The sequence below is a fragment of the Bombina bombina genome, chromosome 6 (genome assembly GCF_027579735.1).
Source record: "Bombina bombina isolate aBomBom1 chromosome 6, aBomBom1.pri, whole genome shotgun sequence".
Taxonomy (NCBI): Eukaryota; Metazoa; Chordata; class Amphibia; order Anura; family Bombinatoridae; genus Bombina; species Bombina bombina.
Genome location: NC_069504.1, coordinates 961,383,700 through 961,410,558, shown reverse-complemented (window position 1 = coordinate 961,410,558; position 26,859 = coordinate 961,383,700). Strand labels below are relative to the sequence as shown.

At 37.1% G+C, this 26,859-nt stretch overlaps 1 protein-coding gene across 1 annotated transcript in view; it reads left to right on the top strand.

Moving 5' to 3' along the window:
* The window catches only part of LOC128662394 (START domain-containing protein 10-like), a 114,335-nt gene extending 102,939 nt beyond the window's left edge, over positions 1-11,396 (top strand). Inside the window, exons 4-6 of the mRNA XM_053716184.1 lie at positions 4,820-4,937; positions 8,540-8,592; positions 10,183-11,396. Coding sequence (XP_053572159.1) covers positions 4,820-4,937; positions 8,540-8,592; positions 10,183-10,413 — 402 coding nt within the window. The 3' untranslated portion in view covers positions 10,414-11,396. The remainder of the gene's footprint in view (positions 1-4,819; positions 4,938-8,539; positions 8,593-10,182) is intronic.
* The last annotated feature ends 15,463 nt before the right edge of the window (positions 11,397-26,859 follow it).

Below are 26,859 nucleotides of genomic sequence, written 5' to 3'. Positions count from 1 at the left end.
TTTGGCTATCAGTTGTTTTGCCCCGTTAGTCATAATCCTAAATAAGCGTAGGTAAGGTTTATATTTAATTTTAGGTTTTTTGTTTAGCAGCCATATTAGGGGGTCTAACGGGAATATTGTTTCCATTATGTTTTCTGCTTCCTCTACTACCTGTCTCCAAAAGTTCTGGATGGCATTGCACCACCACCACATATGTGCTGCATTGCTGTTTACATGTCCGCATCTCCAACATTTATTAGGTTGTGAGCGGAATAGACGGTGTAATTTTTGTGGGGTAAAATACCACCTATGTAGTATTTTGAGGTTAATTTCCAATATGGAAGATGAGATAGAAGATTTGATGGTGGCTTGAAGTATCGAGTCACTCGTCTGGGGAGTTATAATAACCCACAGATCGGTTTCCCATATTTCTAGGTATGGTGGTATATGACTTGGTGGCCTCTGTATCAACAATTTATATATTCTAGCTAGTGTATGTCTGACTGGAGGGGGTTGTATACATAAGGTTTCGAAGTTGGTCAATGGCCTTACCATGTTGTTGTGGTCCCTGTGTTTGAGAATGTAATTTCTAGCTTGTCTGTAAGTGAACCAGTTAACAAAGCATTCGTGTCCCTCTGCCGACCCCTATATTATATTTGTTAACCCCTAATCTGCCGCCCCCGCTATCGCTGACCCCTGCATATTATTATTAACCCCTAATCTGCCGTCCGCACGCCGCCGCAAGCTACATTATAGCTATGTACCCCTAATCTGCTGCCCCTAACACCGCCGACCCCTATTTTATATTTATTAACCCCTAATCTGCCCCCCTCAACGTCGCCTCCACCTGCCTACACTTATTAACCCCTAATCTGCCGAGCGGACCGCACCGCTACTATAATAAAGTTATTAACCCCTAATCCACCTCACTCCCGCCTCAATAACCCTATAATAAATAGTATTAACCCCTAATCTGCCCTCCCTAACATCGCCGACACCTAACTTCAAGTATTAACCCCTAATCTGCCGATCGGCGCTCACCCCTACTCTAATAAAATTTTTAACCCCTAAAGCTAATTTTAACCCTAACCCTAACACCCCCCTAAGTTAAATATAATTTTATTCTAACAAAATAAATTAACTCTTATTAAATAAATGATTCCTATTTAAATCTAAATACTTACCTGTAAAATAAACCCTAATATAGCTACAACATAAATTATAATTATATTATAGCTATTTTAGGATTAAAATTTATTTTACAGGCAACTTTGTATTTATTTTAACCAGGTACAATAGCTATTAAATAGTTAAGAACTATTTAATAGCTAAAATAGTTAAAATAATTACAAAATTACCTGTAAAATAAATCCTAACCTAAGTTACAATTAAACCTAACACTACACTATCAATAAATTAATTAAATACAATACCTACAAATAAATACAATTAAATAAACTAAAGTACAAAAAATAAAAAAGAACTAAGTTACAAAAAATAAAAAAATATTTACAAACATTAGAAAAAAATTACAACAATTTTAAACTAATTACACCTACTTTAAGCCCCCTAATAAAATAACAAAGACCCCCAAAATAAAAAAAATGCCCTACCCTATTCTAAATTACAAAAGTTCAAAGCTCTTTTACCTTACCAGCCCTGAACAGGGCCCTTTGCGGGGCATGCCCCAAGAAATTCAGCTCTTTTGTCTGTAAAAAAACACATACAATACCCCCCCCAACATTACAACCCACCACCCACATACCCCTAATCTAACCCAAACCCCAATTAAATAAACCTAACACTAAGCCCCTGAAGATCTTCCTACCTTATCTTCACCTCACCGGGTATCACCGATCGGTCCTGGCTCCAAAATCTTCATCCAACCCAAGCGGGGGCTAGACATCCATCATCCGGCGGCTGAAGAGGTCCAGAAGAGGCTCCAAAATCTTCATCCTATCCGGGAAGAAGAGGCGATCCAGACCGGCAACCATCTTGATCCAAGCGGCATCTTCTATCTTCATCCGATGAGGACCGGCTCCATCGTGAAGACCTCCAGCGCGGATCAATCTTCTTCCGACGACGTCCAACTGAAGAATGACGGTTCCTTTTAAGGGACGTCATCCAAGATGGCGTCCCTCGAATTCCAATTGGCTGATAGGATTCTATCAGCCAATCGGAATTAAGGTAGAAAAATTCTGATTGGCTGATGGAATCAGCCAATCAGATTCAAGTTCAATCTGATTGGCTGATCGGATCAGCCAATCGGATTGAACTTGAGGTATTTTGGAGCTAGGACCGATCGGTGATACCCGGTGAGGTGAAGATAAGGTAGGAAGATCTTCAGGGGCTTAGTGTTAGGTTTATTTAAGGGGGGTTTGGGTTAGATTAGGGGTATGTGGGTGGTGGGTTGTAATGTTGGGGGGGGTATTGTATGTGTTTTTTTACAGGCAAAAGAACTGAATTTCTTGGGGCATGCCCCGCAAATGGCCCTGTTCAGGGCTGGTAAGGTAAAAGAGCTTTGAACTTTTGTAATTTAGAATAGGGTAGGACATTTTTTTATTTTGGGGGTCTTTGTTATTTTATTAGGGGGCTTAGAGTAGGTGTAATTAGTTTAAAATTGTTGTAATTTTTTTCTAATGTTTGTAAATATTTTTTTATTTTTTGTAACTTAGTTCTTTTTTATTTTTTGTACTTTAGTTAGTTTATTTAATTGTATTTATTTGTAGGAATTGTATTTAATTAATTTATTGATAGTGTAGTGTTAGGTTTAATTGTAGATAATTGTAGTTATTTTATTTAATTAATTTATTGATAGTGTAGTGTTAGGTTTAATTGTAACTTAGGTTAGGATTTATTTTACAGGTAATTTTGTAATTATTTTAACTATTTTAGCTATTAAATAGTTCTTAACTATTTAATAGCTATTGTACCTGGTTAAAATAAATACAAAGTTACCTGTAAAATAAATATAAATCCTAAAATAGCTATAATATAATTATAATTTATGTTGTAGCTATATTAGGGTTTATTTTACAGGTAAGTATTTAGCTTTAAATAGGAATAATTTATTTAATAAGAGTTCATTTATTTTGTTAGATTTAAATTATATTTAATTTAGGGGGGTGTTAGGGTTAAAGTTAGACTTAGCTTTAGGGGTTAATAAATTTTATTAGAGTAGCGGTGAGCTCCTGTCGGCAGATTAGGGGTTAATACTTGAAGTTAGGTGTCGGCAATGTTAGGGAGGGCAGATTAGGGGTTAATACTATTTATTATAGGGTTATTGAGGCGGTAGTGAGGCGGATTAGGGGTTAATACATTTATTATAGTAGCGCTCAGGTCGGGTCGGTAGATTAGGGGTTAATAAGTGTAGTTAGGTGGAGGCGACGTTGGGGGCGGCAGATTAGGGGTTAATAAATATAATATAATATAGGGGTCGGCGATGTTATGGAAGCAGATTAGGGGTACATAGGGATAATGTAGGTGGCGGGGGTGTACGGAGAGGCAGATTAGGGGTTAAAAATAATATGCAGGTGTCAGCGATAGCGGGGGCGGCAGATTAGGGGTTAATAAGTGTAAGGTTAGGGGTGTTTAGACTCGGGGTACATGTTAGAGTGTTAGGTGCAGACGTAGGAAGTGTTTCCCCATAGGAAACAATGGGGCTGCGTTAGGAGCTGAACGCGGCTTTTTTGCAGGTGTTAGGTTTTTTTTCAGCTCAAACAGCCCCATTGTTTTCTATGGTGGAATTGTGCACGAGCACGTTTTTTAAGCTGGCCGCGTCCGTAAGCAACTCTGGTATCGAGAGTTGCAGTGGCGGTAAATATGCCTGTACGCTCCCTTTTTGGAGCCTAACGCAGCCATTCTGTGAACTCTCAATACCAGAGGTATTTAAAAGGTGCGGCCAGAAAAAAGCCAGCGTTAGCTACGTGGGTCGTTACCGACAAAACTCTAAATCTAGGCCTTAGTGTGTTAATTAAAGGAGAAGGTCCTTTAGTGCAGGCCCTGTGATCAGCCGTATTAAGCTTCCTATTAGCGCAGGGATCTGTGAAGAAGTCTTGGGATTGGTGTGGCTCTCCAGCACGCAAGAGGTAAGTATAACGCTACAGGTGAACTTTATGTTTAACCCTTCGGCTGCTAAGCTAGATTTGAGCTTTTTTTTTTTTTTTTTTTAAATTATATTTATTTGTTACTTTTTATGCTTTTTGTTTCCAGATCCCTAAGACTTATACCGATTACCTTTCTAACAGTGGGTCTTGGGGGTCTGTAGCTGCTTAGATGCCTGAGATACAGGCTTCTAAGCACCATGCCACCATTTCCCTATATTGTCCATTGTTAATTTTAAATAAAGTTGCGCGGTGACGTCACCACGCGAATCCTGAAGACCCGGCGATGCCTCTCACTAATCAAGCCAGATAGCTGGGGTGGGAGTAGGTGGGAGCCCCCATATTGCCCTCAAGGTGGGTGAGTGCTAGCGACGGTTCTGAGCCGTCGTCAGCACCTGACTGGGACAATTTGCGTCGGCTCAGAGCCGTCGTTAGCACTCAAAGGGTTAACAAATGTAAATGTTCCCTGATTAAAATGAATTCAGAATAGTGCAGCAGACAAACATATTGTTTTGCTTCTGCACAAATCTACCAGAAATTAACAATATCTGTTGATTTTGTGCTCATTAAGAAATGTAAGATTTATACATTTCATATGTTTTTTTATATTTAATTTTTTTACAATTAAAGCTTTAAAAGTTGGCCCATTTTATAAAGCAGTGTGATGATTATTCTACTAGCTGACAAATAAAATGTTCTTTGCAATTTTTAATTTATTTACCTATTTTATTTTGTAGAAACATCCGCCTCGCAAAGACTATGTACGAGCAGTATCTTTACAAACAGGATATCTTATAAAAGCCAATGGATCAAACAGTTGTGTTCTCTACTATCTAACTCAAGTCGATCCAAAAGGTAAAAAGAATAAAAAATAAAACAGATTCTATAAAATGTATTCTAAAAATAAGATCTTTTCTATCTGTCCTGTTTTTGGCCCCTGTCACTAGCAGGAATCTGATAAAAGAGGAACATTTAATATTTCTCGTTCTGTGAAGTCATCTGAACATGCAATGTATAACTGATTTTGTGCTTTAAATTGTTTCTGCAAAAAAAAAACAACTTACTTTTACATTGAAAGAATAATCTGAAATATGGTTATGTCAAGGTATCTGCTGTGAAACGCACCACTTTAAATGTTAAAACATGCAATGAGGTCATATAACCAGTAGATTGCACTGTTGGCTTTAGAAGTTTGTTAAACCTATATTATGTACAAATTGGTTCTCTGTTAGTCCTTCATATACATATTCCACACCTTTATGTTACGGCATTACCTTTTGCATACTTTTTTTTCCCCTTGTTTTTGGATTAATACTTCAAACATCCAGTAATTAAAAATTAAAATACTTTGAATAATGTTAGGAGGACACATTTTCACTTAAGTATTTGAAATATTTTGTGAGCAAACTTTTTTTTTTATTATGTCAACTATTTTATTATTATTATTATTATCGGTTATTTGTAGAGTGCCAACAGATTCTGCAGCGCTAACATAGTTTTATCATATGTGTGTGAAATCCTATTTCACAAACGTACATCCTGTGTATGTTCTTAATTCTCTCAAATATCCAAGCTCTGCATATTGTTAAAACTATGCATCTATAGAAAGGCACAGTCATATATATCCACACTTTTATAATTGCTCACACGTCTATGTGGCTACAGGGATGTCTGACCACCAATTAACAAAAACAGCAGATTTATAAAATGCACCAATTTGCACCAAACAATACATTTGCATATTTAAAAGGGCCATAAAAACACAATTTTTTTTGTGTTTCAGGTAGAGCATACATTTTTACAAAACTGTCCAATTTCCTTCTAGTATCAAATTTGCTTTGTTCTCGGTGTATTCTTTGTTGAAGATATACCTATAGTACAAATGTCTGGATTACTATATGGCAGGAAAAAGTGCTGCCATCTAGTGCTCTTGCAAATGTATAACAGTCTTGCAAATCGGCTGCCAATTGGAAAGTTGTTTAAAATGACATGTGCTATCTGAATCTTGAAGGAATTGTTTTTGCGTTTCGTATCCCTTAAAGGGACACTGTACCCAAATTTTAAGCAACTTTCTAATTTACTCCTATTATCAATTTTTCTTCGTTCTCTTGCTATCTTTATATGAAAAAGAAGGCATGTAAGCTTTTTTCTAGGTTCAGAACTCTGGACAGCAGTTTTTGATTGGTGGATGCATTTATCCACCAATCAGCAAGGACAACCTAAGTTCACCAAAAATGGGCCGCCATCTTAACTTACATTCTTGCATTTCAAATAAAGATACCAAGAGAATAAAGAACATTTGAAAATAGGAGTAAATGAGAAAGTTGCTTAAAATTGCATGCTCTATCTGAAGCACAAAAGAAAATATTTGGGTACAGTGTCCCTTTAAACCTGCACATGAATCTAGCCATATACACATTACTATATCCAGACTTCCTAGCACAATGATACAATGCTCCAATGACTTTAGAACATATTATTGCACTGTAATTTGTCTAGAATTTGGTTAAGCCTTTGCATAGTTTAAAAGTTCACAAATTTATAATTGAATTCTATCAAGTATCGCAAACACTTCTTCCTATATTGGAGGTAAAGCGTTTTCACCGTTGTGACTATTACTGCATAAGTGTACATACATCTCTATACTTCCAAATGCGCATGTACTTAAATACATGTCCATATATCCATACCATAGGTTTAATGTTGTACACATATTCCATTTTAATAAAAAGGTTACATACTCTGTTTATGCATTCTGTTACACACACACAGACACACAATAAAAAGACTGATATAAATGGATATACATGGTAACACACTGCATAGCAACACAAGCAGCAAACACTTGCAAGGGCTAAAGTTTGATTTTTCTTTTTCGTTCAAAAGGTCTGCGTTAAATTTGTCTTTATTTAGTCTTGATAGAAGCAACATTGTCACATGGTTATGGTGACAGTTGGTAATAAAAATACTTACATGCTCATTTACATTCCTTCCAGTACAGGACTTTAAAATGGATCCAAGGGGTGTCTGAGTTCTGAGAAATGCATATACTTCAAAATAATTTACAAAGTCCCTCCAATAGCAGAGTCTCCTTTATGATTTTTCATTCAAACATAGGGTCACAAGAATTTTAATTTAAAATTGTTACACCCCAGCATAACCAGACACACTGGTTGAGAATTTAAAAAAATAAAATAAAAATATAATGGAAATATCATTTTAGAGTAGAAGCTTCCAAAGTTTAAAAAAAAAAAAAAAAAAAAAAGTTGCTGGTAAATAGGACATGTTTGTGGTATGCGGAACAGGATGCAGGGGTTAATAGCCATTAGAGGGATTCACCACAGAAGGGGTAAAGAAGGGGGTCATAACTAGGCCTTTTTTTGTGCAGAGAGTATCAGGTGTTAGTTTATTTTCAGTAGCAGCTTGTAGTAATATATTTACATCAACTTTGAGATAGTGTAAAGAAGAGTAGGGTAGTGCCAGCTACAGAGTCACAATTATGGGGGTGAGCCAACATTTTTCCAGGTTGGACAAAAATAAAACCCATTTCTCAAGCAAAATCCATATCGGTGGTAACTGGCCCTGCATGTTGGCATCACAAGAGTTACACAAGTGAGCGCCTATGCTTAGATATGATTGGCACAATTCTTTGTACCATAGAAAGTTTTATTAATCATGCACTGGAGTAAAGTGGTTTTATCACCTCTATTGGAGCGTTCTCCACAATCAATGTCTGAATAGCTGCTGCTACTTTATGGCTCAAATTTGGTCATGATGTCTAGAGGATCTGTTATTTAATCAGCAGCCACTTGAGATATATAGGTCTATGTTCTTCTCTTAGCCAAAAGGTTTATGCATGAAGCATCTGAATTTCAGCACTTACCTTTTCCCATAAATAGGTGGTTAATTGGTTAAGAATTTGATGCATTTTATATTGGTCATGTGATATTCATTGAATGTATTAATCCTTCTAATGCACTGGTTTTCAAACCTGTCCTCGGGCCTCCCCAACAGGGCAGATTTTCAGAATTACCTTGGGTGAGAGCAGGTGAAATATCCATGGCTGTGGACAGGTTTGAAAACCAGTGCTCTAATGTGCAGAAAAAGACAATGTTTCATAACCCTTCTGGTGTGTGTGGTCACTTTATTTGATTGACGAGATTCCTCTCTTTTAATATGAGGAATGTGATGTCTGTCTAGGTTTCAAAAGGGCATAATGGTGTGCACTAAAGTATTTAACCAATAAAAGGCTCAAAGAGATCTGTCCAAGTTGGGGCATCTGTCCACTGCAATACTCCCTGTTTCAGTTTAGTTACTCCGTTACAAAAACAGCTATTTTTTTTTTAATAGAATGTATGAAAAGCAATCTACATTTGCTGTTAGGCCTGTTCACATTGCTATCCAAGATGTAATGCTTCAAATGTGTAATGCTCATTTTAATTTTGTTTCATTCTTAGGTTCCTTACCAAAGTGGGTAGTGAACAAAGCCTCCCAGTTTGTAGCCCCTAAGGTATGCAGAACAGCATTCTAATTGGGTTATGTGGCATTTTATTATTAGAAACTATGGGTTTATTTGTGTGTGTATGTGTATATATATATTTTATTTCACCTGTCTTGGAACTAATATATATAACAAGGTTAAATTAGTTATCTGAAATTTCTTTATAGTCCAGGACAATGGGATAGCAATAAATAAACATGTTCCCTTCTGTATCTTTGGACTGGAAGCTACAGAATCTGTCTAAGGTTGCATGTTCTAATCCCAGTAAATCTATCCCTGTTTTATGTCCTTCTTAGGTCAATAAGGTTAGTACCATTTTATTAGGTAATAGTTATTTACCAGTTGCTGATAACCGGTAGGAGACCTATATACTAAAACCCTTGAGACCCTTTGGGGAAATAAGACTATTTCTGTTTTTGTGATTTATAAAATACTAAGGATATAAGCAGAAGGTGTAGCATACATGGATAAAAGGGACATGAAACCTAATTTTTCTTTTTGAATAATTCGGATAAAGCATCTTTACAATTTACTTTTAATTATCAAATTTGCTTCTTTCTAATAGTATACTTTGTTGAAGGAGCTGCAATGCACTACTGTGAGTAAGTTAAACACATCAGGTTGGTAAACCAATGACAAAAGGCATATACACTATATATCCAAAAGTATATGGACAGCACTGCCAATTTATTGAGTTCAGCTGTTTCAGACACACCCATTGCTAACAGGTGCATATAATTCAGCACATTAATTATCTATAGACAAACATTGGCAGTATAATGGGTGGCACTGTCATAAGTGGTCACCTTTGCCACAAGTCAGTGAAATTTCTGCCCTCCTAGATCTGTCCTGGTCAACTGTAAGTGCTATTATTGTGAAATTGAATCCTCTAGAATCAACAGCAGCCCAGTCTCAAGTGGTAGACCACACAAACGAGTGTTGTAGCAAATAGAAATCGCCTATCATCTGTTGCATCACCCACTACAAGGTTCCAAACTACCCCCCTTATCTCAGCTCATTTGACAGACTTGAATTTTAGCCCATCAGTGCTGACTCATAATTAACTTCATATGAGTGAGTGTAATGTATGTGGCACACATGGACAAGCAATATCTGTAAAATTGTCAAAATGTACTGAGATAAGGGAAGGCCTTCAAGCATATGAGCCTACCTAGGTTTAGCTCTTAAAAAAGAATACCAAGAGAAAAAAGAACATTTGATGATAAAAGTTCATTGGAAGGTTGTTTTAAATGGCATGCCCAAACTGAATCATGACAATTTAATTTTGACTTGACTGTCCTTGTTAAAACAAGTATTTGAGTTGAGAGGTCTTTAGGAGTTTACTGCCAAGGAAATGTGCAAGTGGTTATATTATTACTAGCATAATATTAAACAGTACCTAGGTTTGGGATGATACTTTAGCTTATGCAAGTGTATATGTTACTGAGCATACCTTTTGCAATACTTTTAACAAGTTTTATCCCTTTTAGTATAGGAAGACAGATGTCTGATTTGCAAATCTAGGAGTTGCTATTAAGCAATATCAGGCTACTTTTGAATGTGTACTATTTACTTATATTTTCTTTTAATTCATTCAAGGCTATGAAGAAAATATACAAGGCTGGAGTAAAGTACCCGGAATGGAAACGTAAGCATGAACCAGGTTACAAGCCTTGGGTTTATCCAGAACAAAACACATTACCTACTGTGAACTTGGCGGACTTGACAATTCAGAGAACTGATGAGCTTGAAAATATAGATGAGAGTGGAGTTTCTGAGGACCGCATGCATATCAGTGATGAAGAAGATGGGTTTTCTAAGGAATCATAGTGAAAAAAATGTATAAACCATGATGCTTTTTTTTCACGGCACATAAGCTATTAATAGCATTTTACACATTTTCAATTTGCTCTTCCACCGGTTTGATTAGCCTTGCCTTAGGATAACCTCATTATCTTTGTAACTTGCAGACTTTCTAACGTACATATACCACGTGCTTGACAGTATTGATGACCACAGCTTAATCAGGTTAATTTGGAATCAGGTTAATTTGGAAACTAGAGGAGGGTGACTCACCAGCTCAGTTTTCATATCAATGTTTGAGACATCCAAGCTCTTATTGTCATTTACTATAACCACAAATCTAGTACAAAGCACAACTAGCGGTGACATTAAACTTGGAAAAAATGTAAACCATATCACTATATACATCATTATTTATTTTATTTTGAAAAATTGTTTGAAAAATTGTGCTCGTTCCATATCCTCCAGAGAAATTGGAGTGTCTCTGTAATCCTTAAGAACAGTGAAATACTATTGACCATCCAACATTCAACACAGTGTTTGCTTAAATTAGAGCAACATCTCTTTTAAAAGGACACTGTGTTGTAGTAAAGTATCAAAATGATTAGAAACTGCTCATTTAGGATTATGCATACAATTGGATTAGCTGGCTTGCTCTTGAAAGCCACCTCCCATAATGAAAATTTCAATGCATGACGATAAGCCTTTGTGTGGGGGGAGGGGGAAGAGATAAGATAAACAGGTTTTGCTCTTCCTATAGGCTCAATGAATCAATCAAGGAGCTGCTAAAAACATAAAACTTTATTTCCAAAACTAAAAATTGAATACACAACTAGAACAACCAAGCATGGTTAATCTCCTTCCTACAAGCTCGGCCTATTTAGGTGGCCATCTACTTATATTAGTGGGAGGGTAATGTATAGTATTTAAAGTTTCATTTTTTTCTGCTGGTGTTCTCTGTTTAGTTTTAAGCATAGAAATAAAGTGTTTGCAGTTCTATTTCGCTAAAATGTCTAACATTTGTTTTTTTGTGTGCTGTAGATTATTTTGTGAGAACTTGCAAAAGTAAGTGCTGCCAGTATGATAATTGAATGTCAGTGATGTGATGTAATCTAAATGTGCATGTTCTTTCTTTAATGACCAACAATGCTACACAGCTTTCAAATTACCACTACACAAAGTAATAGACTTCATTGATAGTTATTTTGAAAGTTGGGAATACTCCTCCTCTGAGAATGTCATAATGACATAGTGATGGTTAAAGGTACACTTTAGAGCAAAATTGGTTTCCCCTTAAAGGGACATACCAGCTAAAATTTAAATGCCCATAGATAAATTACATCTTTGAATAGAAACATATTTGTAATATACATGTAGTGGCAAAAATACTTAGTTAAAATTATCACTGTTTTAGTGTAAACATTTTTTCTCTGCAAGTGCATGCAAAGCATTATTATATATTCTCAGTGCACCAGCATTTTAAATATTGCAGCCGCTCAGAGCATCAGTGGGGCTTGTATCATGTTGGTAATTAACAAATTGAGTTATTACCATGTAGTAGAAGCACCTTAGGCTCTCTGAGCAAGTGCTGCGATTATTTAAATACATTTTTTAAACAGCTATAGCTTTTTAGAAGCATTTTTGCTAATACAGTACATGTATATTAAAAAAAATGTTTCTATTCCAAACTGAAATGCATCCATGTAGAATCCAATGTTGGCTGGAATATCCCTTTAATCTGTTTCAATTACTTATTAATCCAGCTGCAGAGTTTGAAATGTATGGGGAATTGCTCATGTAGGTGTTGTATGAGAAATAACCATTGTTCTAGAGAACATGCCATTTTAAATGGATTGAGCCTGCAGGATGTGCAGACACATTATTTTATCTCTCTATACACAAGAACTTCCTTATCCCAGTGACGGATCTTCCAGGGTCCCACCATGAACAGTAGTTAATTTTAAATACTTTTTTACAATATACTTTTTTTTTTAAAAATGCAGTGTTTCTCTATTCTATTTCCCAGGGCACACTAACAGGTCATATTTTCATGATTACTAAAGTTACTGATCTGCTGATTATTTCGCCTGTACTCTATTTCAGACATCCTGAAAATATGCCATATTAGAGTGCCCTAAGGAATGGAATTGAGAGAGCCTGCTGCTGTATTACCAATGACTCACACACATGTTCTATCAGTCTTACAGAACCACTGAACCATTTTCTTTAGAGGGAACAAATAAGGTGAACAGTTCAGTTTACTGGGAGAAGTATCTGGGGAATCTTCTATAAATTCCTGTACGCAACTCTCCTTTTGCCATTTAGGTATGACTCCAGTTCTGCAACCCCAGCCTACCATGATGACATAGATACATTTTAGGTTATGTTGGGGCTCTGATTGGTGGCTCAATCCCTTCCCCCTTTCTTTTGTCCCTCTACCCTCCTCTTTAGCTTTTTCCTTTGCTTCTACCAATATTCTTCTGCTCCCTTTTGCTTTTATAACCAGCTCTTTTGTTACATGCAAAAGCTCAACTGCGTTGGATACACTAGTTTAATGCATTCCATTGTGACTTATTATTATTTAATATCAATAATAAAACCCCATTAACCTTTTTGGAAAAGTCTCCATCTAAGTGAAATTAACATTTGTCCAATTCATTTCAAGAGATTTATCATTGTTTCCTGTCTAACTAGGAACTTTTTTTTGCAGAAAAACACTTTTAAAACTATTTACGAAATGTTCTAGTGCAGATGAGATTATAAATAATTGCTGCATGGGCCTGTCCTCCAATACATATTTTTAAACAACTAGTTTGTGTGTCTCGTATGTGGCATGTACTGTTTAAAATGACTTAAAAAAAAAAAAAAGATTAGTATAGCAGTGCAAACTTTTAACAAAGTATTTTTCGAAACGTGTTTGCTGTGTTTTTTCACATATGAATTTTATGTCCATTATGTCTAACAGTAAAAAAATAAAGGCATGAATTTCTTGAAAGGAAAATATCTTAATGTGACTTCAAAAAACTATCTCTTGGTATATTGTGTTCATTTTTACTGCATACACAAACTTTTGTTTTGTAATATTTTCTTGATAGTTATGTTAAATTGATGTCTTAATACCAGGATTAATTCATATCTGACATAAGACATTAAAACATTTTCCTTAAAGGGACATAAAACAGTATGAACTAACATAAGTTTATAAATATATAATGCAGCCAAAGCTTACCTGTCAAATGGTTTATGTTTTAACCTCCATTAACCCCATTAATTCAGGCATAGTTTTTGTTTGCAGCAAGCTCCTCCCCTGGCATTTCCATATATGGAAGGTGCTATCCAGACCATAGCTTCTGCAGAATGCATTTGTGCATGTGCACGGTAGGGGTAGAATCACATTGCACCTGTCTAAGAAAGTACACAGTATAATGCTGAAGCTTTCATAAAGCATGTGACATTATCCCCATGGAAAAGAGCAAGCTTCTTGGCAACAAACAATAGCAGTACCTGCTGTCCCTCCTCAACCCCCCTTGCTTGCATAAGTAATTATCCTCACATGCACACATTGTTAAATGATACCACAAGGTTTGGACTAGGACACTGATAAGGGTGTGGAACATGCTACACTTGGCAACACTAAAGTGTAGGTAATTTTGCAGATTTTGTAAATTGTATTAAAATACTTAAAAGCTTTTTTTTTTTTTTTTTACACACACTGTTTTACCTTAGTTGACCCTTTTTATAATATGCACATAACTCAACATGTTTTATGGCACTTTAAGGGTTTGAGAACTCAACGTTAAAATAAAATATTCCTTTAAAGGGAAGCTTTTGTGTAAAAATGCTTGTCCCATGCTATCTTGAAAGACTAAGAAGTAGATATACATTTGTGTTACAACAAATACCGAATATGTCTGCCAGCAGCAGCTTTCAGCTCTTTCCTTCATGTGAAAGTGCAACATGCAAAGATTTGTGAAAATCCAGATCTTTGTTTCACACTTTCACAAGAATAAATCCAGCTCCTAAAGCACCTGCCGGCGGCCATATTCGGCATTTGTTGTAAAACAATAGCACATCTACTCACGGGCGGAACTACCATTGGTGAAGAGGCACTGGGGCCTAAGTGCTGGGGGGACCCATAGCAGTCAGTCAATAAATAGGCTTGTGTAGAATGTGTAAAATCCTAATACAGGTGCAGTTTGCAGGTGTAGCTACCTATCTATCATCTATCTATTTATCTATCTGTCTATCTATCCTCAAAATCACTATACAGAGTTACCTTTTGGGGCGCCCAAAAAAACTTTTGCAACAGGGCCCTTTGTTGAGTAGGTCCATTACTGCGTCTACTAAGAATCAAACTCTAAAACAAATGTTTTTTGTTTTTTTTCCAAATACTGAAAATTCCCTAAAGCAGCTAATTTTGAAATTTGATCAGTCATTTGTTATATTTTTTTCTAAAGGATTGTAATTGAACCCTATATTTGCAGCACAAGGACAAGAAGTGTTTAATGTGGGGTAATCTAAATTCTAAGTATGTTAAATTGTTGGCTTACATCAAAAGTAAAGAATTTTGTGCCGTATCACTTTTTCTCACAAATATATATATAGTTTTTAAAGGGGAATTGTGTAATTGTTAAATGCATCCATCAGCACGCATTATTGGTTATTTGTTAATTTTACTTATATTTTTAAAACCCTACAATCTGTTTTTTTTTCGGCTCTGTGAACTACAGCAAAAATAGACGAAAAGCCTATTCAAGTTTCCCAAAACTCCCAAAAAATATTATCAGATATTCAGCTGACAACTTAAGTATGATCTTTAATGTGCACACCAGCAATAGAACATTTATAGATCTATAGGTTTATGTCCCTCTCTTCTGTATGTTATTTAAAGGAACAGTAAACACCTTGTATTTACAAGACATTTGTGTTGTGTTGCTATAGAATAACATACAGTATAAAACAATAAACACAATAAAACAAACCAACATTCTTCTTAATACAATTAGTTTTCAATAGCCAGGCTCCACCCACCATTTGCCTTGGGGGAGTCAATCTGGGCTTTAGTCCACATACAACAAGGCTAGCCAATGTCATAATGTTAAAGGGACATTTTATACTAGATTTTTCTTTGCAAAAATATTTTGTAGACGATCCATTTATACAGCCCATCTGGGAGTGCTTTTGTAACAATGTATAGTTTTGCTTATTTTTAAATAACATTGTGCTGCTTTTCTGACTCTTAACCAAGCCCCAAAGTTTCAGATGTAAACGTTTGTTTACAGACTCCTGCTCCTCCTGTTTATTTGTCTTTTCATATGCAGAGAAGGGGGAAGGGGTGTCTGCTCTTTCTGCTTTACCTTTCACTGTGTGTCCCAGCCTAACATCATCAACAGTGCTAACCTGGGAGCTTCTGTGCATTTTCTTCTTTATATTAGTGTCTATTACATGCATTTATATGAACATTGGTGTATACTGTCCCTTTAATATAAAGTACATTGTTTTGTAGGTCTTATCATTTTAAGCCAATTAGGGATAGATATTTAGCAGTTGGATAGAGACAATATATAATATGTACTTTACTTGCAAATTTATACTGCAGTGCCTCGCCATTAACACTTTCTTTTAAAGGGACATAATACTCATATGCTAAATCACTTGAAACTGATGCAGTATAACTGTAAAAAGCTGACAGGAAAATATCACCTGAGCATCTCTATGTAAAAAAGGAAGATATTTTACCTCACAATCTCCTCAGCTCAGCAGAGTAAGTTCTGTGTAAAAAGTTATACTTCACCTGCTCCCAGCTGCAGGTAAAAAAATTAAAAAAATGAAGAAATGAACAGCAGCCAATCAGCATCAGCAGTGCTGAGGTCATGAACTCTTACTGTGATCTCATGAGATTTGACTTAACTCTCATGAGATTTCATAGTAAGTTTCCTTTACCTGATTGGTGAAATAATATGAGAGTTCACGAAGCTCATCCCTTCAGTTGTCCCGGGACAGACACACTAATATGCTGCTTAGAAATCCTTTACAATGGGAGGTGGCTACTGAGGAACTTTTGAGGTAAAATATCTTTCTTTTTTACATAGAGATGTTCAGGTGATATTTTCTAATCAGCTTTTTATAGCTATGCTGCATCACTTTCAAGTGTTTAAACATTTGGGTATTATGGCCCTTTAAGTTTCTGAATTGTACAGCTCTAACTCTCCACACACAATTCCTTCTATGGCTGTATCTATACCCACCTTTTGTTTGGTAGAATGCAAGTTTTTAATACTCATTATCTGCTGGAGCATGCCTAGAAGCAAATAAGCAGCTATGAACTAAGTTGAAATACAATGCTTGTGTTTCTGATGCTAAACACTGATAAGGAGTGGTGGATTAGACTACTCTAGACAGCATGGCTATGTAAGTAATTTTGCTTATTTTTGAAAATTATTTTAAAATACTTGCCAGCAATTTTTAAACAATTTGTTTATGCAAACTATTTTTGCTTAAAGGGACATAATACTCATATGCTAAATCACTTGAAACTGATGCAGTATAACTGTAAAAAGCTGACAGGAAAATATCACCTGAGCATCTCTATGTAAAAAATGAAAATATTTTACCTCACAATCTCCTCAGCTCAGCAGATTAAGTTCTGTGTAAAAAGTTATACTTCAGCTGCTGCCCAGCTGCAGGTAAAAAAAAAAATGAAGAAAAGAACAGCAGCCAATCAGCATCAACAGTGCTGAGGTCATGAACTCTTTTACTGTGATCTCATGAGATTTGACTTAACTCTCATGAGATTTCATGGTAAACTTCCTTAAACTGAATAGGCAAATAAGGTGAGTGTTCACGAAGCTCACTCCCTTGCCTGCTGATTTGCTGCTTATAAGTCCTTTACAATGATGTGGCTACTGAGGACATTTTGAGGTAAAATATCTTTCTTTTTTACATAGAGATGTTCAGGTGATATTTTCTAGTCAGCTTTTTACAGCTATGCTGCATCATTTTCAAGTGTTGGGTATCATGGCCCTTTAATTAGCCCTTTTAAGGTATGCACAGATCTCAACATATTTTATGGCACTTTAACCTTGAGCAGTCAACAGGGTGCAATTCTAATTCTGAGAATTAGACATTGCTAGATGTTTCAAACCTTTATTACATGAAAAGGGGGCAAAATTGAAAATAAAAATATATTGCAAAGTTGTTTCATTATGTATAACTAAATATTTTATATTAAAAAAATCTCAATTTGTTTACTGTCCCTTTTAGATCTATAATAACATAGTTTAGCTGCAACTAGTATTCATTAGATTCTGAATGGTTCATTTCATCCTGATTCACAATTACATATTATGTACAACACAGTAGTAGTGGTGAGTGATACCACTGCCCATAAGAATGAGCAGATCATCTACTACCTGCCATATAAGTAGACGTGCATTCAGCAGTTTAGTTTCACAAGAAGAAATCCGGCTCAGAATAGAGCCTAATGCCGTGACAGCTTCTTCCGCATTTGTCAGTGAATGAAACTGCCGAATGCACAGGTCTTATATACAGTATGGACTTGTATCAGCATGAAGCTATATGTGTGTGCGGCATTAGGCCATATAGAATACAGAAATGAGGGGTTATGGAAAAGGTTAAGTATTTTTTTTTTCTTTTCTTAAAACTGGTAAATTTGGTGGGAGGAAAAGAGTATATATGAAATATATTGCTACAAAATTGTTATTGTGATGCTTTATTTCTGTTTATTATAATACGGTTTCCAATTATCTGATTAATTTTAAATTAAAATGCACTTTCTTTTTTTATTTATTTTTTAAATAGCTACTAAAAGGATTTGCAGCAGAAATATTGCCTCAAAATTATATTGGCTCCACTAATGTCTTTTTCCTTCCATAAGGCAGGGAGAGTCCATAACTTAATTCCTTACTGTTGGGAAGCACAACCCCTGGCCACCAGGAGGAGGCAAAGACACCCCAGCCAAAGGCTTAAATATTCATCCCACTTCCCCCATCCCCCTGTCATTCTTTGCCTTACGTCACTAAAGGAGGTGGCAGAGAAGTGTCAGAAGATTTGAGTATGTTCCCTTTGAAAAAGGACTGGAGTTTTAAGTAATCATGTCAACCTCTCAGTGAGAGTATTGATGAAAGCAAGAGTCTGTCGCTAACAGCTCCTAAGCAATCAGTGTTGACGAGTTTCACTGCTTGCTGCTACACACTCAAGTCCATGTCAGAAGTGCTGCTGCAAGACTGTCACACTTGAGAAGCTGTGCCTGTTCCACAGCATGGATCCTGGAGGGTAAGACTATTTTTTATATATACATTTTAAAACGCTATACAGGGTCACAGTGTGGCTCCTTTATACCTCGATGGGATCAAGGGTTAATATCTCCTTCAGGGAGCTTATTTAAACAGTTTGGGGATTTCTATCTGCTTAATGTGAGAGGGTTTTTTTTAGGCTCATAGGCTGTGGGTTTTTGGCTTGGAACAAACCGGTTTCACTTTCGTTTTTGAAGTGTTGCGCAGCTCATAATAGCTTGGTGCCCTTTTTAATAGCAGGGGAAGTCCTGTCTAATGTACCACGTGACCGGGTGCGGTCTCATATTTCCTAAGCTCCTGCTGCAGACATCACTTCTGAGGAGAGCGTTTTCACTGCTAGCTGTCTGGGTCTAAGAGGTGGTGAGTACCCCAGCCATTGGGAGTATTAAGGTGCCGTTTTTTAAATAAAAGCGTTTCTTATCAATTGTCCTTCTGTGGCTATATACAAAGCTATGGAGGACTCTGATACTACATTAGAAGATTCTGTACTGATGAATAATTCCTGTTTATATTGTGAGTAGGCTGTGGTTTGCCCGCCTGCTCAATTTTGTTCCCTTTGCCTAAACACTGTTCTAAAGTCTAAGAAGGCAGACAAGCCTGCTAATATTCATAGCGGTATTAGCCCTTCTGACCCATCTACTTCTCAAGAATCTGGGTCCCGAGAAATTACTACCCTTTCTACATTACACGATCCACATGCAGTTCCATGCGGCTCAACTAATCCTCCATCTGGAGGGGGCTTTTTCTCATCGGACTTTACCACGCAGTTACAGTCGGCGGTGTCTGCAGCCCTGAGTGCCTTACCTCACTCTAACAAATGCTAGAGAAAGGTTAAACATAGTTCTCCTGACCTAGAGTCATCTAAATATTTGTCAGATTTAGCTACTATATCCCAGCTATCCGAGGATGAGTTAACCTCTGTAGCTTCAGAGGGTGAACTTTCTGAGTCGGAGACTTCAGTTTCTAAACCTCCTTCAGCAGAGGAACCCTCTTTTAGATTTAAAATTGAGCATCTGTGTTTTTTTTAAGGAGGTTCTGTCTACTTTAGAGGTTTTAGAGGCAACACTCCCTGAGGAGCCTAAGATCCCTAAATTAGATAGGGTTTACGAAGATAGGAGGGTCCCTCTGACTTTTCCTGTGCCAGTTAAGATGGCGAACATTATTAGTAACGAATGGGAAAGAGTAGGATATTCAGGAGAGAATCAAGGCACTGAGAATTGCTAACTTCTTCATCTGTGACGCGAATATGCAGATTATTCGCATAAATGCAAAGGCTGCTGGCTTTGCAGTTATAGCTTGGTCTGTGGATATGACTTCTAAATCCAGACTCCTTTCTCTTCCCTTTAAGGGGAAGATTTTATTCGGTCCAGGGCTGGACTCCATTATCTTTACAGTTACCGGAGGAAAAGGTAGACACTTAGTTCCAGGATGTACAGGATCCTTGGGTCCTGGAGGTTGTATCTCAAGGATACAGGATATGATTCAAGTCTCATCCACCCAGGGGCAGATTCCTACTCTCCAGTCTTTCAACAAGACCAGAAAAGAAGGCTGACTTCTTAGGTTGCGTACAGGTTCTCTCCTCTCTAGGAGTAATTGTCCTACAGCAGAAAGAGGTTTGGGGTTTTATTCAAACCTTTTCATGGTTCCAAAGAAGGAGGGAACTTTCATCCAATTCTGGACCTAAAGTGCCTAAACAAGTTTCTGAGCATTCCCTCTTTCAAGATGGAGACAATACGGTCAATCCTTCCTCTGGTTCAGGAAGGACAGTTTATGACCAGAATAGACCTGATGAATGCATACCTTTTTAATGTTCCAATTCACAGGGAACATTTTCAGTTCCTGAGGTTTGCTTTTCTGGACCAGCACCAGTTCATAGCTCTTCCGTTTGGCCTAGCTACTGCTCCAAGGATATTTATAAAGGTTCTGGGGGCTCTTCTAGCTGTTGCCAGAACACAAGGTATTGCAGTAGCACCTTACCTGGATGATATCTTGGTACAGGCACCATCTTCTCGTCTAGCAGAAGAACATTCAGAGTCCCTTCTCATTCTTCTTCTATTACATGGATGGAAGACATTCTTGGAAAAGAGTTCTCTTACCCAAGTACAAGGGTGAATTTCCTGGGAACTATAATACACTCCATATCCATGAGAATATTCCTCACAGATCAGACATGTTGCAAGCTAACTTCTGCATGTCTTGCCCTCCAGGCCTCCTCGAGACCCTCAGTGGCTCAGTGTATGGAGGTAATCGCACTCATGGTGTACTGTATGGACATCATTCTTTTTGCCAGATTCCATCTCAGACCCTTATAACTATGCATGCTAAGACAATGGAATGGCGACCATTCAGATCTGTGCTAGACGGCCTGTCAAGAGATTCGCTCTCCTTGTGGCTCTGTCCAGATCATCTGTCCCATGCTTTTAGAGACCGTTCTGGGAGATTGTGACTATGGACGCAAGCCTTTCCAGCTGGGGAGCCATTTGGGGTGCCAAGAAGGCACAAGGTTTGTGGACTCAGGAAGAGTCCTCCCTTCCTTCTGATCAATATTTTGGAACTCTGGGCAATCTTCAATGCCTTGAAGGCTTGGCCCCTTCTGGGTTCGTCTCAGTTTCAGATTCCAATCAGACAATAAAACCTTGGTTGCCTAGATCAACCATCACGGGGGAACGAGAAGTTCCTTGGTGATGAGAGAAGTATCCCAGATACTAGAGTGGGCAGAGACTCACAAATATACACTGTCAGCAATCCACATTCCGGGTGTGGACAACTGGGAAGCGGACTTCCTCAGCAGGCAATCCTTTCACCCAGGGGAGTGGTCTCTTCACCCCGAGGTGTTTGCAGAGATATGCAGCGAGTGTGGGATGCCGGAGATAGATCTCATGGCATCCCGCCTCAATACCAAGCTACCCAGGTACGGGTCAAGGTCGAGGGGCATCAAGCAGGAGCGAGAATCTGTGATTCGGATTGCTCCATCATGGCCACGAAGAACATAGTTTGCGGATCTGGTGGCGATGTCCTTATCTCCTCAGTGGAGGTTACCTTGTCGCAGAAATCTGCTGATACAGGGTCCCACTTAGTCAAGAGAGGGTTTTCTGAGAGTGTTATTGACACTCTGGTTCAAGCTCATAAGCCAGTTACTTGTTGTATCTACCATAAAGTGTGGAGGACTTACTTGTACTGGTGTGAAGAGTGTGGCTTTTCCTGGCATAAGGTTAAGGTTGCCAGAGTTTTATCTTTTCTCCAGGATGGACTGGAAAAGGGCCTATTTGCTAGTTCCCTAAAGGGACAGTGTTACTGCACAAAAGATTGGCTGAGATTCCGGATGAGCAGTCCTTTTGTTAAGGCTCTGGCTAGGATCACACCCGTGTTTAGATCTTGGGCTCTGCCTTGGAGCCTCAATCTTGTTCATAGTGTTTTGCAGCAGGCTCCATTTGAGCCTATGCATACTGTTGACATTAAATTGTTATCTTGGAAGTTTTTTTTTTTTGTTGGCTATTGTCTCTGTGCGCAGAGTTTCTGAGATTTGTGCTTTGCAATGTCATCCCCCTTATTTGTTTTTTCATGCTGATAAGGCGGTTTTACGCACTAAACTAGGGTTCCTCCCTAAGGTGGTGTTGAATCATAACATTAATCAAGAAATTGTTATTCCTTCCTTGTGTCCTAATCCTTCTTCAGCGTAGGAACGTTTGCTTCACAATCAATATGTGGTTCGTGCCTTGAAGTTCCATTTTCAGGCTACTTATGAATTCAGACAATCTTCCTCTTTGTTTGTCATCTATATGGGGAAGCGTTAGGGGCAGAAGGCTACTACGACTTCTCTATCCTTCTGGTTGAGGAGTGTCATCCTCTTAGCTTATAAAACTGCGGGACAACAGCCTCCTGAGATAACGGCTCATTCCACTAGAGCAGTGGCTTCCTCTTGGGCTTTTAAGAACGAAGCCTCAATGGATTAGATTTGTAAGGCAGCTACCTGGTCTTCGTTACACACTTTTTCTGAATTTTACAAGTTTGATGTGTTTGCTTCGGCTGAAGCAGCATTCTGGAGAAAAGTTTTGCAGGCTGTGGTGCCCTCAGAATAGGGTCTGCCTCTTTTTTCTGTTCCCTCACATTATTCATTCAGTGTCCTCTGGAGCTTGGGTATAGTTTTTCCAACAGTAAGGAATGAAGTCGGGAAGTCAGGGATTCTCCCTGCCTTATGGAAGGAAAACATAATGTATGCTTACCTGATAAATTCCTTTCCTTCCTGACAGTGAGAGTCCACGACCCGCCGTAATTGTTTTTTTATTTTTTTTTGATGGGCGGCTCCCTTTTTTAATATTTTTTTCTTTTGGCACCTTTCATACCGTGACATTTCTCCTACTTTTCTTTGGTCCCTCTGCAAAATGACTTGAGGATTGGGGAAGTGGGAGGGATATTTAAGCCTTTAGCTGGGGTGTCTTTGCCTCCTCCTGGTGGCCATGTGTTGTATTTCCCAACAGTAAAGAATGAAGTTGTGGACTCTCCCTGCCAGGAAGGAAAGTGGTAAGCATAAATTATGCTTTTTGTTTTTTTTTTAACTGAATTCTTGCATACCAGATTTTTCTATATAAATACACACACCAACACACCCATTGGCAATAGGGAAAATTGCAAAATTAGCACCTTTATGCAAGAGGACAAATAAGCATTTGTTAAATTTGCCCAACTGAAAGGTTTTTTCATGGAATTTTGGCACTTTGTATATTTCTTTATACAGTATTTAACATGCCTAAAAGTGTAAGGTTGTTGTATTTATGCTATTAATTTTTTATTTTTTTTTACTAAAAGTTTGTCCACATGATTACAGAGGGAACTGAATATGAAGTTGAAGATGTGGCAATATTTTAGTGTCGCTATTTGACTATGCAACAGTATAGCAAAGGAAATACTCTTTCTTTAAAACACTTCAGATATTATCCATTCAATCAAATGTTTCAATGAATTTACTATTTTGGTTTGTAATTTAAGTAGAATATTTATCATTGCTGGAAAGTCTGTCATTTTAATTGATTTTACTAATGTGTGATTTATCTTTCTTGCACAATAAAATGTTTGAAATCTATGTATGTGTCTGTGTTAAGTGTAGTGTTTGTTTTGTGGTGGGGTTTTTTTTTTTTTTTACTGCGGCACGCACACTTTTTAGCCTCCTGCAGGTTTTTAAACCTGCAAAGTGCTTGTCAATAGAATAGTTCTCTTCACATTTAGGGATGTGCATTCGGCTGTTTCTTTACAGGTCAAATGCAGAAGAAGGCAACCACTCATGGCATTAGGCTCTTTTTGGAGCTGAATTTCTAAGTGCAACACACTAAGATCTGTGCAAATCCACATTTTATTGTATTACACTTTCAAAAGAAGAAATCCAACTCTAAAAAGATAATCTCCCTAATGTACATTACTAGTACTGAGCACTTTCCTGACCTGTCTTGATGGTGCGCTGCCAGATTATTTTTTCCCCCCACAACCAATCAGAGATGGAGAAGCGTAAAAAGGATTTATTACACACTCAACTCAACTAAATTAACTTGAAAGAAGCTTACAACATTTTTATGAGTAATGAAATTTAAAATCAATCAATGATGACCAAACATATTTTAATTATTTTTTCCTCTAACATTTTACATAAAATTTGCATTTTGAAATGCTTGCCCCTTCATTGCCAAAGCAATAAAAAAAAAATAATCTTAAATGGATATTGTACTTTCTTTATTTCAAAATCTGATACAGTACTTTCTTTTTTGAAAAATGGGATGTTCCTTGACTTAATAAGCCATGCCTATTAACCACTGAACACTAGATACCTGGGTATTTGTTGTTAAATTTAAATTAACCAATACGATCAATGGGCATTCATATTGACTAAAATGAAGGTTCAAATCAGCTAACAGAATGAAAGATAATTCCCCTGGCTGATTTTAACTTTTAAAACCAACCAATAGAATCAAGAGCCACTTCAACTGAAAAAAAAAAAATCATAATCGCATAATTAAATACAGAATGTGGCTATAGCAATGCCATCAGCACAAAATCATTACAGGTGACTGCAATTGTTTTGCCTCGGCAATGTGACCAGATACCTTTTTGAGTTGCAGATGAAAAATAAATAACTTTTATATATTTAGCAATCAAGTAAAAAGAGCATTAATAACACATACAAATTAATAACTGCTGCAAAATAATTGCTAAAAGTCCTCAAATTATACTTCTAAAAACCAAGTGGTTTTTATGTTATGGAATGTATGCATACACACTACAAGCATAAGAATTGTGTAAAATATCAATTTAATAGCAGCATAATTCTGAAGTCCTGAAATTCAAGGAGTCAAGATTTTAAAAATATCCTAAAGTGCCACCGTCTGCTCCTTCTGAGGAAAACGTTCCAACAATATTGCAGATACCTATAATACAAATAAAAGAGAAAGTGACCCCACATGTGCAGAACTTAAAACGCCAGCACCTTTTAGCCCCCGCGTATTATACTCACTGGGGAGGTATAAGTCAGCGCATTGTATTAAACCTCTGCTGATACTTTTCTTGTCTTCAGTGCCACCCTCTTGACCTCTAACCATCAATGGTCATGTCTCTGGTAGGTCACGATAGAAAGTTTGAGCTCCGCAAAATCACAGTACTCAATTTGGCAATTTCAGAAACTCAATTCTTCTATTGGACTTCACAAATTAAAAAAAATAGTAAATGTTTAACGGGTAAAATTATAATTCAATCAATGTTATAATTCAAACATTCATCAAGATTACAAGTTGTGCATAAATAACGCAAAAAAATGAGCGGTATCGCACTCTCGATAGCGCTGCCATTACAAGTTACTGAAAAACATTATTTTGTTGTGTGATGAGCTCCATAGGGCACAAAACCCAAGGCCTGGCTTGACGTGCTCGTGCACGTTTTCCCCCATAGACATCAATTGAGAGAAAGTGTTAGAAAAAAAACTAACACCGGAGATTGCTGAATGGTGATCGCCATAACGCAGTCCCCATTGATGTTTATGGGGAAAAGAAAGTTATGCAAAAACATAAACCCCTAGTCTAAATACCCCTAATTGTCCGCCCCCGAAATCGCTGACACTAAATAAAGTTATTAACCCCTAAACTGCCACCCCCGCATCACTAACACCTAAATAATCTTATTAACCCCTAAACTGCTGGCCCCCCACATCGCTACTACTATAATAAAAATATTAACCCCTAAACCGCGGCCCCCCACATCGTAACACACTAAATTAAACTATTAACTCCTAAACCTAACTATCCCCTATACTTTAAATTAAATTTACAATATAACTATCTTAAAATAAATAAAAACTTACCTGTGAAATAAAAAAACTAAGATTAAACTATAAATAAACCTAACATAACTATTTTAAGAAAATAAAATAATCTTAAAACAAAAAAAATGACAAAATTAAAAAAAACTAACACTACGAGAAAATAAAAAAAATCTAACATTACTAAATAAACACTAAAATTAAGAAAAATAAAAAACACTAAGATTACAAAAAATAATAAATGAAATTATCCAAAATAATAAAAATTAAACAATCTAATACCCCTATTAAAACAAAAAAGCCACCCCAAAATAAAACACCCCCTACGCTAACAATAAACTACCAATAGCCCTTTAAAGGGCCTTTTGTAGGACATTGCCCTGAAGCACTCAGCTCTTTTACCTAAAAAATGACAAAGTCCACCCTAACAGTAAACACCACCACCCAACCAACCCCCCATAATAAAAAAAACTAAGCTACCCATTGGCATTTATATGGGCAATCGGCTCTTTTGCACGAATAAAAAAAAAAAAGCCCTAATCTAAAAAAAAAAAAACACCCCAAAAAACTAACACTTACCCCAGAAAATGTACTCGCTGTTCCGGAAGTCCAGGCGGAGCAAAGTTTTCATCCAGGTGGCAAAGATCTTCTTCCAGGGCGGCACCATCTTCTTTCCAGAGGTGCAGAGCGGTCTTCTGCGATGCGCGGGTCCTGCAAGGTGGATCCTCTTCATGCGATCGTCCGCTGCACACTCAAGCTTGAAAGAAGGTACTTCTTTTACATTGGGGTAATGTTGCATTCCTATTGGCTGAAATATTCAAATCAACCAAAAGGGGTACCTTGCATTCAAGCTTGAGTGTG